At 39.3% G+C, this 13,311-nt stretch overlaps 1 protein-coding gene across 3 annotated transcripts in view; it reads right to left on the bottom strand.

Moving 5' to 3' along the window:
* The window catches only part of FHOD3 (formin homology 2 domain containing 3), a 372,998-nt gene that overhangs the window by 41,613 nt on the left and 318,074 nt on the right, over nt 1–13,311 (bottom strand). For all 3 annotated transcript variants that reach the window (XM_058026115.1, XM_058026125.1, XM_058026134.1), the window contains 2 exons: nt 12,622–12,780; nt 4,140–4,322 (listed from right to left, as the gene is read on the bottom strand). In XM_058026115.1, coding sequence (XP_057882098.1) covers nt 4,140–4,322; nt 12,622–12,780 — 342 coding nt within the window. The remainder of the gene's footprint in view (nt 1–4,139; nt 4,323–12,621; nt 12,781–13,311) is intronic.

Here is a 13,311-nt window from a genome sequence, read left to right as displayed (position 1 = left end):
TTGACCATACAGCTTTCTTCAAATGATAGCTATTTCTGTGTTTTAGATATGGTTTTGTGCTTATGAGAATTTAAAACTGGAAAAAAAAAAAAAAAAGCTTTAGAAATAGTCTCATTTCAATATTTTAATTTAATGCATCTTTCATCTTCACATGTTATCTGAGTATAGATGTGCATACTGGTAAGGCTTGAAATCATAAATTCTGTTCCATTACCTCAGGAAGTGAACTGCACCAGAGAGTTCAAAGGAAGAGAGTGAGGGTAATTGAGTTGACAGAATTTATTGCTATGTCTCTGTGTGAGGCCCAGGGTTATTTACTTTGTATGCACACTAACAGTTCACATTGTTCCTATCTTCAAATGCCATTTTAACATCCGTGAGCAGCATTCCTTTCACAGAATCATAGAATGGTTTGTTTTGGAAAAGACTTGAGGATCATCTAGTTCCTACCCCTATGCCATGGGCAGGGAGACTTTTTTCCCAATTTCCCATATTGTTATACTCTTTATGAGCCAAGAAGCCAAAATTAAGCTGCTATTTTAGACCAAAAGGCAAAGTAATTGAGAATTTCACTTTCTTGGAGACACACAATGGTTTCTTCAACAACTGTAGTGATAGTTTACCATAAAAGATGAATGAAATATATTTCTAGTCCCTACAGAAAAATTTTTCTCTTGAAAAGAATATGGAAAATTCAAGACAAATTAAGAGATGAGATAGTGAGCTAAGTAGTTTATACATCAGAGGAGAGGTGCTAAATAATCCAAGACATTATCAAAGTAAATTAAAATGATACTGCTGCACAGTATTCTTTGAGTTGCTTTAAATTCAGAGTTGATTTAGTTTGTTTTGTTGCATTATGGGATGACTCAATTTGCTCTGAATCTGTGGTAAACATGGGCTTCTGAACTATTTAATTTAAATCAATTTTCAATCTGCCAAAAAAGCATTGCTAAAAGACTAATTTAAAACGTTCTCCAGGTAAATAAGAAGGTGGCATAAGAGGCTTCCAAACCAGGCCATACTGAGCCCTTCGTTGAGCTATTTAGACAAGTTATCTAATCTTAGACTTTTTTGCATATAGTGCACATTTGTAATTATTCTTTATTTCTTTTTTTATTGGAGGATTAAAGAACAATAAAAAGTGTGCAACATACTGAACAATGAGACAAATTTATGATTTTTTCAAATTTATCCACTCTTGTTTCCTATAAAACTTACCTTCCACCTAAAGAGGGCAGATAGATAAGGCAGAGCTACCTCATATCCTTGGATATCACATTTTTATTTTTCAATTAAAAATTAGGTTTGAATGAAATTTGAGGACTGATCCAGAACTTCTGTCTGAAAGACATCTTATAATGCCTGATCCAATGTTTGATGGACATGTACAAATGTACTCAACTCATTGTACTTTTTTCATTTCTGCACATGCTTTTATTAATTTTGTGACCTTTTAGGAGTCAGCAAAAAGGATATATTTGCCTGCAGTGATCTTAATTTAAAAAAAAATCAAAGTTTCTATTCCTTTTTTAAGACCTTTACAGCCCCTTTGAGATAACAGAATTTGACAATATCTGCATCATAAGTAATTCCATATGAGGAATGAGTAGCAACACAGTGCAATTTTTTTAACTACTTCTGTCTGTGCATCTAAACTAGGATACCAAAAGAAAGGAGAGGGAAATTATTGTTCAACTAATGACCTTCAGTAAGCATTTAAGTTAACATTCATTCATTTTTCTTTAATTTTAAATTTTTTAGAGAGAGCAAAGAGTGATTATTTATTCATCCAGTTCAACTCCACACAGGCTGAGGATGCTCCCTACAAATGTACCCCTACTTGCTTCAGTTAATTAAATTCAAGCTAAGAAAGATGATTTCTCTTATTATGCCTGAAAAGTTTTTAATGAACATAAACAAGGTATCACTTAACCCATTTCTTGAACAATTAACATTCTTTTCTTTCAGGTTGTCAGAGATGAAGCTAAAACCTACTTAGGCAGAGCTCTGTTCTTGGCAGGTTAGCAGAAGAGTCTCATGTATGAGAACCCCGGTCTTACCAATAACTCAGGTACTTCACACGGTTGGTAACAGGGACCATCTAAAACTTCCAGCCTCATGGAAATAATAGCACTCATTTCTTACAGAAAATGAATGTGTGACTTGATAAATAGTATGAGTGCATTCTGAACTGCTATGAATTTTCCTTAACACAAAATAAGATTAAAAAAGAAAAGATAAAGCAAATGCCAGACAAAAAAAGAAAGGCAAAGCTGTGGAGCTAAGTGATTTTGGGACCTACTTTTCATGAAGGGTTTGACCTTTTGCAGATAGATCTACAAAAACATAGTTTCAAGAATAGAAGAATGTTAGCAGCTCAAGGGTCTCTTTTATCATCATAATCACTAATGCAAATTACTTCATTTTTTAAAAACTGAATATCACAGTATCTTATTTCAGTCCAAATAACATGTACATTTACTGATTACCTGGAACTCTGACCTTACTCTGTAACTGGCGACCCAGGTGCTCACTCTGCCTTGCACTCCTGATGTCTGATCCTGTTTCTTTGTCCTCACCCAAGACCCAAGCTGTCTGTCCTATCTATGCTTGTCTGCTAGGCTTATCATGTGCTCCTCATACTTTATCACACTTATCACATGTTACTTCCTCTACCATTTTATGGTAGGTACTGTGCTTAGTCCTATCTACCTTCAAACAGGGACAAAAATGTTGGTTTTGTCTTCCCTACAGATGTTGCTTCTCTGAGTCATTTAACTATTTGAGACATTTTGTACTAGCATGCCTTCTACACGGATTTTAGCTGGCAATAAATTAACTTTGTGGCAAAAGGAAACTCAGAATTTCTTTAGCATTTAGTGGTGCTTCAAATTTTGCTTTTTGATTGAGAGGACCCTATAAATTCTAGGTATATGCAGAGATTAGTAACTACTGCTAACTCAGCTTCCATGAAAGGTACAATTTAGCCTTGTGGTAACTTCAAAGCAGAATAAATAGCTGTACCAGAGTGAAAAAAACCCAAAACAAAACAGAACAAACTGGCAAAGAAGTATTCATGCCACAGATACAAGTATTTTGCTATACAAGTCAGAAATGTAAATGGCTAATACTAAAACATTCCAATAAAAATCCTGGGTATTCGTGTGATTGCATGTCCTAACATCTAAGAAAATTAAATAAATGTTGAGTAATATTGACAGTATCACCTGCAAATCAATCCACTGTTGCACAAGTCATTAAATAACCATTTCTAGGTAAACATAAGGAATTTTCACAAGCATGTGAAACTTTTTTCACGTTTCACTTTTTAGAATCCATATCACACAGTTATACTGATTTTTTCAATACTCACCTATAGATACAAAAGGAATATGTAGAGGAGAGAGCTGCTTTAGTGGCAATGCCAGGGGTATGCACCACAAGTGCAGCCAAAAGGAAGATCCTGTGCAGAGATTTCTGAAAACCTTGTGAAAGGCAGCAAGTACCCGAAATCTCCTGAAACACAGCTTCATTCTGTCTCACCTATGCATGAAAATTTTATCCTCTTTTTTAAAATTTGTGCCCATGATTCATCATTCTTGACAGACGCCCCAATTATAGTGTTCTTTGAATGAATGCCAGCCACGGAGAAGGTGGCAACAACTGTGTGTGACTGAGCTGAACTGTCTTTTATTTAGAATTTTGAGAGCTATAAACACAAAAACTTTAATGGATGGTGTTTTCCTTAGTTCAAATGGATGTAAGAAAGATCAATACTCTCATGATATAAGACTGAATACAGTAGTCCTCACTCAATCTATATGAAAGAAAAATTCTCATTGCTCTGAAGTAATTTCCTGAATAACAACATCTGGAGAAGATGTGGCAGAGATTTAGCCCTCTTCTTTGTTTCAACATCATTAGTGACTAATTAAAGGAAGGAAGACATAATCTCTTAATTTTCTTTTATAGAAAGAAGAGATTATGAAGGATCAGTTTAGCTGTTTCCTGCTTGGGCACCGAAACAAAAGCGACCCATTTACCATTTCCTCAAAATGTCCATATAATACCAAGGTCAGGGAAAGATTAAGCAAAGCCTCGGAAGAGTCTCCACCCATCCCTGTGCTTTTCCTCACCTTTTCCACTATCTCATAGTCCATCTTGAAGGCCCAGAGCTGGAGCCTGGCGGAGAGTTCGCTGATGGAGGAGAGGGTGAGGAGGAACTGCTCAGCGCTGCCCAGGGGGACATCAGGATTCGCCAGCTGGGCCTCCTGGATCTTCTGCTTTTCCTCCTCAGTGGGAATCATGGTCAGGATTTTCTGTACAGGGAGCCAAAAGGCAAACATCAGTGGTGGGGCTGAGAGGAGTGTGAGGGCTGGTTGTTGTGTGACCCCACAGCAGCCACAGTCAAAGTCCTCAAGTCCTTGGCTGTTAAATTAGGACAGCACAGCAGCAACCAAGAACTAATCCACTGTACAAGGAAGCAAAACAAGGACTGCTATCTCACACACCTGCTGTTTGTTTAAAATTGTGTCTGGATTGAAATTTTTATTTTTTTGAAATCTGTGTTCAGTAGATAGTAAGTGGCTAACCATGGGATGAAACACTGAAGTGCATGAAAGGAAATTGGTTAGGACTGATCTCATCGACTTTCATATGTTTAAGTCAGAACTTAGTATCTTTTTGTAAATTACATGTGGAAGTAAGGGTAGAAGGAGAACAGTTTTGTGGCCTGTGATTTACAGCAAGTCAGACTAGACTTTAAGGTCTCATTTAGCTCCAATATCTATAAATCTTCTAGCACAATTGTAAGTACACAGGAATAACTTGAAAACTCCTGTCCCTTGCTGTCCCCATAATTTCTTACTTTTGTTCAGTCTGTTTTGTTTTTCTTATGGAACCTGGAAACTATTACAGCTTACTAGGTCACTCTTAAAGATTTCACCCTAACAACAACTTCCCAAGGAACACACATTGAATTTAAAGCTGAATTACGCACTGCATAAAATATGGCCTTTTTTCCTTTTATCTGAAAGATGATCTCAGTATTTTCAGTTTCTGCTGTCAGTGTGGTACAAAATATTTAAATTTTAAGTCATTAATTTTACAGGCTTGCTTAAATGTGGCAGCTTTCCTTCTGAAATTATTGCTCTCTAAGTTATCGCTTCTTAATCAGCTTTTAACACAATAAATGCACTTCAAAATAAAAAAGAAAATCAAAACAACATAAAGGCATCAGATAAGCTGAGGTCTCTACCCTACTGATCAATGCCTCTTTAAAGCAAAGCAGATTTCTAACACAACTTATGTTTATTCATCTCAAGAATGACATGTTTTTGCTATAGCTGTCTATAATGATAGAGGCTGTTTTGAAGGGGAGGAGAGAATAATAAAAATACAGCCAAAGAGCTATCAGACCCGCCAATCCAAACTACAGCCTTGTTCCAGCACTGGACATAGCCAATCCATCAAAGCAGCACAACTGCCCCCTTCCAGTACTGGAAGTTTCCCTGGCTGTTTCTACAGCACTGGAGCTAAGTGTGGATAGAGAGCAAGGGACTTCTCCTGGGCAATCAGGCCAAGAACAAAAGTTAAGTAGGCAAATAAGGTTCAATTTGTTGAAATGGGACTTATTTAATTTCAGCCACAGCATTTCTATTGCTGTCCATTTTCTTCTGTTGACTTCCATAAACATTAAAAAAAAAGCATTTTTTCTGTTAATGTTGCCTGCCTCTCTCTCTTGCTCTTTGTTATAAACAACGACAAAAACAACAAAAAAAAAAGTCTCCTTGCTTGGACACTCAAGATTCCACCTAAATAAATTAATATCTTAAGTAAAAAAAAAAAAAAAATAAAAAGAGGAGGAAAATCCCTCAACACACTCTGGTGCTTTTCCTTAGTCTGAAAGGACTGCTTGGAAAATATTCTGATGTACACGTGTTTCAACTGACAGCATTTGTGTATTGATTTTGAGATGTGCCATCCATCCATCCATCCATCCATCCATCCATCCATCCATCCATCCATCCATCCATCCATCCATCCATCCATCCATCCATCCACCTAGACATGCTAAAATCTGTAACTTGGGTCATACCTAACATAAAACTAGATTTCTAATTAGCTGCTTTATGGTCTCATTGCTGAATTAATACTCATGTAAAAAAGACTGCAAAAAAAAAAAACCCCAGACTGAGCCTGAAACTCATAAAGAAAGGTGCTTTGCAGTGTCCCTTGAAGGAGTCAGGCATCTTAGTGCCTACTCCTCTCTTCCACAAGAGGAAGACACGCCCTCAGCTGAGACAGGGCAGCTTGCAAATAGGATCATATTGGACATCCATACATGGAGAGTTTAGCAGTAGCCATGTGATGGGTGTAAAAATGCTTCTGATGCTTTTTTGAAGGCTAACACTGCAGCAGTATTCTCAACTGCCTCCTACAAATAACTAGGATTTTGGCAGCTACTCAGGGATCCCACAAGTATTTTGTGGTGGGGTGATGCCTTCACTCCAAATTTTACACTGCTTTGGGGCATTTTAAAGAGAGCAAAGAAACGGTAAGCTTTATTTCCAAAGGCACTCTGCTCGTCCTTGAGCTTTATATAAACATCACAAGATAGATGGAGCTGACAAAAAGCATTCAAGTCCAAGTTCTGCAAGACTGCTGTGCTGCATACCATACTATGTGAAACAGGGCATGCCAAACAAAAGAGGCTGTGCTTGTGGTGCCAGCTGCAGTGGATCAGCCCTGCTGCTGAAAGCCTTGCCTTCGTGGAGCCAGAGCTGCTAGGAGATCCCACACCATCCAGGGTGCAAGTGCCCCCATGACAACGACCTACACCAGTACTCCTGATCTGCTTGGGCAAATGATTCTGATCCTGCTGGTCATCATCCCTGGTGTGCCCCTGAGAAAGTAGTGAAATGCTCCTCTTCTTGATTTCCATGCTGTGACTAATTTGAGCCATTTGTTTGGTGCTGGAAACTGATGAGTACACCATCTGCCACTTTTTTATTATTTTAGTTTTTATTTCTATTATTTTCTTTAAAAATAAAACCCTAACAGTAAAAGTAGCATAAAATCACAGCAGGGCAGAAGGTTACTGGCACCTGATGTGACCATTAAATCACAAACAGCTTAGAGTCCAATCATTAGTTCATATTGCTCTTCCCAGTACACAGAATCCCAGAGTGGGTTATGTTGGAAGGGACCACAGTGGGACTACTGATGCAAGCTCCTTGCTCAAGGAGCCATCCCAGAACACATAGCACAGGACTGCAACCAGATGGTTTATGAATATCTTCAGTGAGGGAGACTCCACAGCCTCTCTGGGCACCCTGTTCCAGTGCTCAGTCATCTGCACAGTATAGAAATTCTTCCTCATATTCAGGTGGAACTTCCTGTGCATCAGTTTTTGCCCATTGCTCTTGTCCTATTGCTGGGAACTACTGAGAAGAACCTGGATGCATCCTCTTGACACCCTCCCTTCAGATACTTAAATATTTCAGTTTGCTCTTCCCCAGGCTGGACAGGCCCTGCTCCCTCAGTCTTTTCTTGTAACTGAGGTGGTGTCAGCAACCTTCATGTCAATGAAAGAAAAACTGGTAATCAATAAACCCTATGCTCATATTCTCTAGTACATGTGACACATGTATTTCACCTTCATGCACTCTCACAAAACTGTCTGGGCCAGAGTCTTATGTTTTGAGGAAAATGTGTTCAAATAATCGAGGAAAATAAGCAATTTTTGCATGAGATAATGGACCCCAATTATTCTGCTGCCAGACTCAGCCACTTGCTTCAACTTTCAGCAAAGGGATCAAACTGCTCATTTCCTGGACTCTGCCATCCTGAGGTATAATCTCCAAAAGTTCCAAAGAGGGAGGACTTACAAAACCAACATATGACTGAGGATGATGGACACCTCAGTGTGGGATGCAGGGAAGCACCTAAGCAGTGATGGCGAATAGCCCAGCACCTCTGAGGAAATTAGGTGCTTAAGTTTCCTCTTTCATGAGATGCTGGGCTTGTCAGTGATGATGAGGTTGCAGGGGTGTCTCATCTTTGGTGTTTGGTTTCACCTGATCTTACCAGGTGAACAACAGCCAAAGAAAACAGTAACTCAAATATCTGCTTGTTGTTGTTGTGTCCAAAGCTTTCTGTGGCTTGAGGACCACAAACACATAAGCTGCATCACCAAGCACATGTTAGTGGGTATTTCACCAGATATTTGACAGGCCTCAGAAGACAATCCAACTCCTGAAAGGCTCTCTCACATTTCAGGTTCCCTGGCAGCTGTTAACAAGACCCACTGCTGGTTTGCATTACCTGCTGAAACTCTAAGAAAATGTAACAGCGTATGAAGGTCAGAACTTCACTGTAAGGGAAGCTGCCTGCACTAATATTATTACAACTCTTCCAAAAATGATCCAATTCTGAGAAAGAATTCCATCTGAAATGATGATGACCATCCTTGTAAATCAGGAACTGATACCTCAGACAGACCAGTCCTCTTCCTCAGCTCTCTACAGAAATACATGAACATGTCATTGCTGATCAGAGGAACTGCAGATTATGTTTTGGTTTGCTGCAAGGAGAAAAAGTGTGGCTTTTTTTTTTTTTTTTTTAATAAAGTCTGAAACAGATTAGGGCTGTGATATGATGACTGTGGGTCAGCAAGGCACCACTGAGGCCATTCTCTCTTCTTTGTAGACTTGTGAAAAAGGTGTTCTTTCAGGTCACACAAGCTAGCATCATTTGAAACATCACACTCTTACAAAGCATTAGACAAACAAATTGGAAACTGCAAATGTTGATGTACCATGTCAATGATCAGAATAAAAATGTAAATACCTTACTTGTTTCCAAAAATCAAATTTTGATTTCTTTTTATACATATCAACATCTGGCTTTTTAACATCAAGCTCTCACATCTTACCCCTTTTTACATCTCAGGGCTATCTAGCCACTCCAGACACCAATATATCAAGCTATTTATTATGGGTGTAGCACACCTGGGTATGGAGGGTACAGCACACCCAGAGATTTTTTTTTTTCATTTCAAAGCTTTATTAAAAAGCTATACCTGCTAATGAAATCAACATCATGTAGCATCACAAAGCCATATTGTAAAGCAGAAAACAAACCATGCTAATTTCCTCACAGCATTACCCTAGTTTTAGTCTGCTAAATTAACCATAGCCTTTGGTATTAATTGATTTTGGTCCACATTTCCTTACTAAGCAACCCTTTATAGAGAGATCCACTCATTTCCTTCTGTACAGACAAGCACCAAGGACTGGTTTATTGGACTCCTTTCTTGCAGTTGCCTCTGATACACAAAAATTAGGTGCCAGGATTTTAAGCTTGCCTCTTTTGCTTAACTCCCAGCAAGACCTCTTCCACTGTAAGGAGGCAGTTCTTTATTCTGAATTGAGCTCCAGGTTGTTTGAACACAATGAATGCCAGGTTTTCAAAGAAAGGAAAACACAAACACTTTGGCAAATGAAAGGTGGTAAAATTTTTTTTTTAGCTGGACTGGCTCGTGCTTGCAAACACATGATGTGCATTCCTCTGAAAATACATTTCAAATAGTTCCTGCTTTGCATTCTAAGTGGACTACATCTGCCTTTCTAGTGTCATGGCCCCACTTTCTGCCTTTTTTCACAGCTCAGAGGTACCTAACTGCTTTAAGACCTAAAAATACGCAACATACTTAGGAACAGAGGGCTATAAAATAAGTGGAGTATTTTTTCCACTTAGTTATATATTTAAAGTTAAAAAGTAAAGTATGGATTACTAACAAGAATTCAAAAGCAAAGCATCATTCAGCAGATGGAGGGCAGCAGTGGAGGCTCTACTGGACCCAGTGCTCTAACAATGGACTGAGCAGATTATGAATTGGGCTATCATGAACCTGGGCCTGCAGCCCACTGCATCCCTGCTTGTTGCTAGCAATAACTCCAGCACTGCTTTAGTCCTCTGTCCTTAGAGGAATCCTTAAGGTCAGTTTAAAGGCACCATTTAATCCACTGAGGTGCAGAACACACACACTCACATGACAGTGACAATGCTCCTCAGCAAAGGACAGAGCAGAGAGCTCTCTGCCAAGGCAAAGGATGGTTAAGGTGACTTTTACACTGTAGGTGCTCTGCTCTTTGTTGGATCTGACAAAAGCTGAAGATGATCCTAAATTGTAGCTTCTCTGAAATATTAGCAGTGAAGGTTATGTTGCCACTGCACATATCTATTTTCCTGTTCCCTTTACATCTCTCTTCTGCTTACCGGATGTGACATTTCTTCTAGATCTAGATCTGCACAATTATTGTGCAGAAAGGCTTCTGAGTGTCCACGGTGGTACAATTTTTTAATTAGGCTAATAGCATATTTTTTTCCCATACCAGTCCTGCCTCAATCAACCCATAGATAAGAAATCAATTGCATTATATAGTAAATTGCTGTATTATCTGTAGGGTTTTTAATACATGAACCTGATTCTTACACTATTACTGATTCATTCAAAATGGCCACCAATTTTTTCCTTATATTTAGATAGATATGAACCAGAAAACTTCTAAAAATCTAGACTGAAAAAAAAATCTGTCTTCCCTCTATGCTAACTTCAGGGTTAAACAGACAGAAAAGGAGAAGAGACACAGCAAACAAAGTTTGCCTCCATTGTAGACCAAAGGGGCAGTATAGAAAACTGAGGCAGGGATCTGCTGAAAACAGTGGGAATCAGAGTAAAGCATTTTAGTATCAACCTGTGTGCTACGTGGCCAATTCTGAATAGCTTAATCCAGCCCTCTCCATCACTATTCAGGTCTGACTCTGCAGCATGCTGTAAGAAAAATATGTAATTTGGGAGTGAAAAGGAGATCTGAATTCAGTGTAGGGTTTTACCTGATAAGAAGTAAATAATATATATAACTGAGGAAAAAATCTTTTCTCCATGGACATAATCCTTCCCAACCAATCAAGACTTCATTCCTCAAAGTGCAAAGTATCTGGGCTCAGCTGCACTTACCCTTTCTCTTGATTTCAAATACCTGAATGATCACATGAGGATTACTCACATCTCTAGTTTCAAGCTGTGGGGACAGACCTCAGAGACCTTTTCTTTAGCACTGGGCAAGTATATTAATAGTGCCCAATTTCCTGGTTTCTTGAATTCTTCAGATTTAAATCCACTTTCATATATATTTTAAATTAAATTATGGGTTCCTGGCAGCTAATGGAAAGGCCACCCAAAGGAGGGTGTGGTGGTACAAAGCACAGCTGAGGACACCACAACAGGTGGTTGGCAGAGGGGCAGCCCAGAGACAAATGTTGGCAGTGGAAAGGATGGGTTGTACAGAGCACCTGAAGCCAGAGGAGGACACAATTCCAAGGAGATGATACCCAGAAGTTAATGAAGACTTGTCCTCCTTTGTCAGCCATTTTCTGTTGGACTCTGCATGGAAACACTGCCTACAGCACTGAGATCTACCTGGCTGTGAGCTGGGCTTGGCTGGAGGGGTACTTCTCTCCAACACTTTAAAGATTAATACTGCAGACTGCAGCGGTGGGTATCTGGGCTGGGTCATGAAATAATCACTGGTGTTAGAGTGATCTGCCACCTTCATAATATGAGTAAAATATGCATACAGCAAAAAAGTAATATAGCTTGGGGAAGAAATTATATTCTATAGAGACAAATCAGCCCCTGGCTTCTAACTAGAAGGATCTTTAGCTTTAAGCGGTTTTTTTGCATGCAACTGTTGGCAATACCATTTTCATTCCAGGAAGCTTTTCTCATTTTCTTTTGTAGTCAGCAAGGTGGAGGTGGAAAGGGGGAAATAATGAAACATGGTGCAAAACCACAAAAAGGTGACTGTGAATCAATATATGATTTCTGAGAGCCACTGATTGAGATTTGTAGTTGTGCAGATTACTCTTACTAGATGATACAGGCTTACTGAAAAAAAAAAATTGAAATGAATATGACCATAATGAAAAAAACAGTGGAGCCACAGGCTTCTTTTACACTTCACAGAAGAAAAATGTTTTGATAAAAAAAATAATAAACAGAGCTCATCTTGGATCTTGGTAAGAATATCTGCAAAGTCAAACATGTAGTGGTAAAAATTACATCATCTGTAATCTTTATACCAACTGCTTTTCTTCAAACAACAGTAACACAGAAATGCTATTCTGGGCAGAACTAGTCGCTGTATTTGTTTTCCATTAGATATACAATCTAGAATGACTCCAACAGCTAGCTGGGCATGAAATTTATTAAACCGTGTACCAGTTGCATCAGCCCTAGTAACTCACTGCCTGTTTTTGCTGCTCACAATATTTCAGTCAAGCTTCAGATAATACTCTGAAAAACCTGATAGGAATTAACACCATTGCTACTCAAAGCAAGCAGATAATCCATGATCACTGAGCATGCCCAGCCCCATGATACTTCCTGTTTCTGAGTCCACTACACTGGTTTCACAAATTTCAACAATCAGACACAATATAATACACCCCCTTCCCCTTCTTCCATGCCTAGTCTGGCCTGTACCATATACAACATGAGAGAAAAAAAACATTGAAGATGCAGATTTGAAGACATTGACTGTTCTTTCTTACCTCTATTCCTTCCTTGTTTAAGGCATATTCATCAAAGTTCAAAATAGCAGTCTTGATGGTGCGGGGAGGGGGCAGCACAGTCAAGCCAATATTAATGGCGTTGCTCCGCTTTGAGTCCAACACAATGATCTCCTGTCGCTTCCCATCTGCAGCAGTTTTCTTGGTAAAGAACAGAACAAGGTCATTATTCCTCTGATCTGTTTCATAAAGGAAAAGTCACACCTTTCATTAATGACTTCCCCCACTCAAGAAAGCTGACACTGAGTGTAAACCTAATTTATTTTTAGGCATCAAAACAAGCTGAATTCTTGTTGCACATCCTTATCCTATCAACATGAGCTGCCAGGATTCAATCAGAGATTTGAACACCGCTGTGCAAAGCAGAGCTAGCCTGATACAATCCTCAAAAGGGCAGTTTGGGGCAGGAGCCAGTCTGAAAAATACCTGAAACTGCCTCTGCCAGCCCAGAGCTCTGCTATGCAGCAGGACTGGCCAGCACAGGCCTGCTGGGGCAGCAGCTGGGCACCCAAGGGGCTCCAGGGCTCAATTCCCTGTTGGAATCTGGACCCTCTCTCACTTGTGTGTCTGGCTGGGAAACAGAGTAGTTCCCATGTGCCTGCTAGCATTCTCCTCTGTTATAAAACCACCTTGGACACTGGCAAAGGAGCCATAGGTGCCTCTCTGGAGGCA

Source organism: Melospiza georgiana, chromosome 1 (genome assembly GCF_028018845.1).
Source record: "Melospiza georgiana isolate bMelGeo1 chromosome 1, bMelGeo1.pri, whole genome shotgun sequence".
Taxonomy (NCBI): Eukaryota; Metazoa; Chordata; class Aves; order Passeriformes; family Passerellidae; genus Melospiza; species Melospiza georgiana.
Note: the sequence above shows the minus strand (reverse complement) of the source record. Positions and strands in the feature narration are given on the sequence as shown.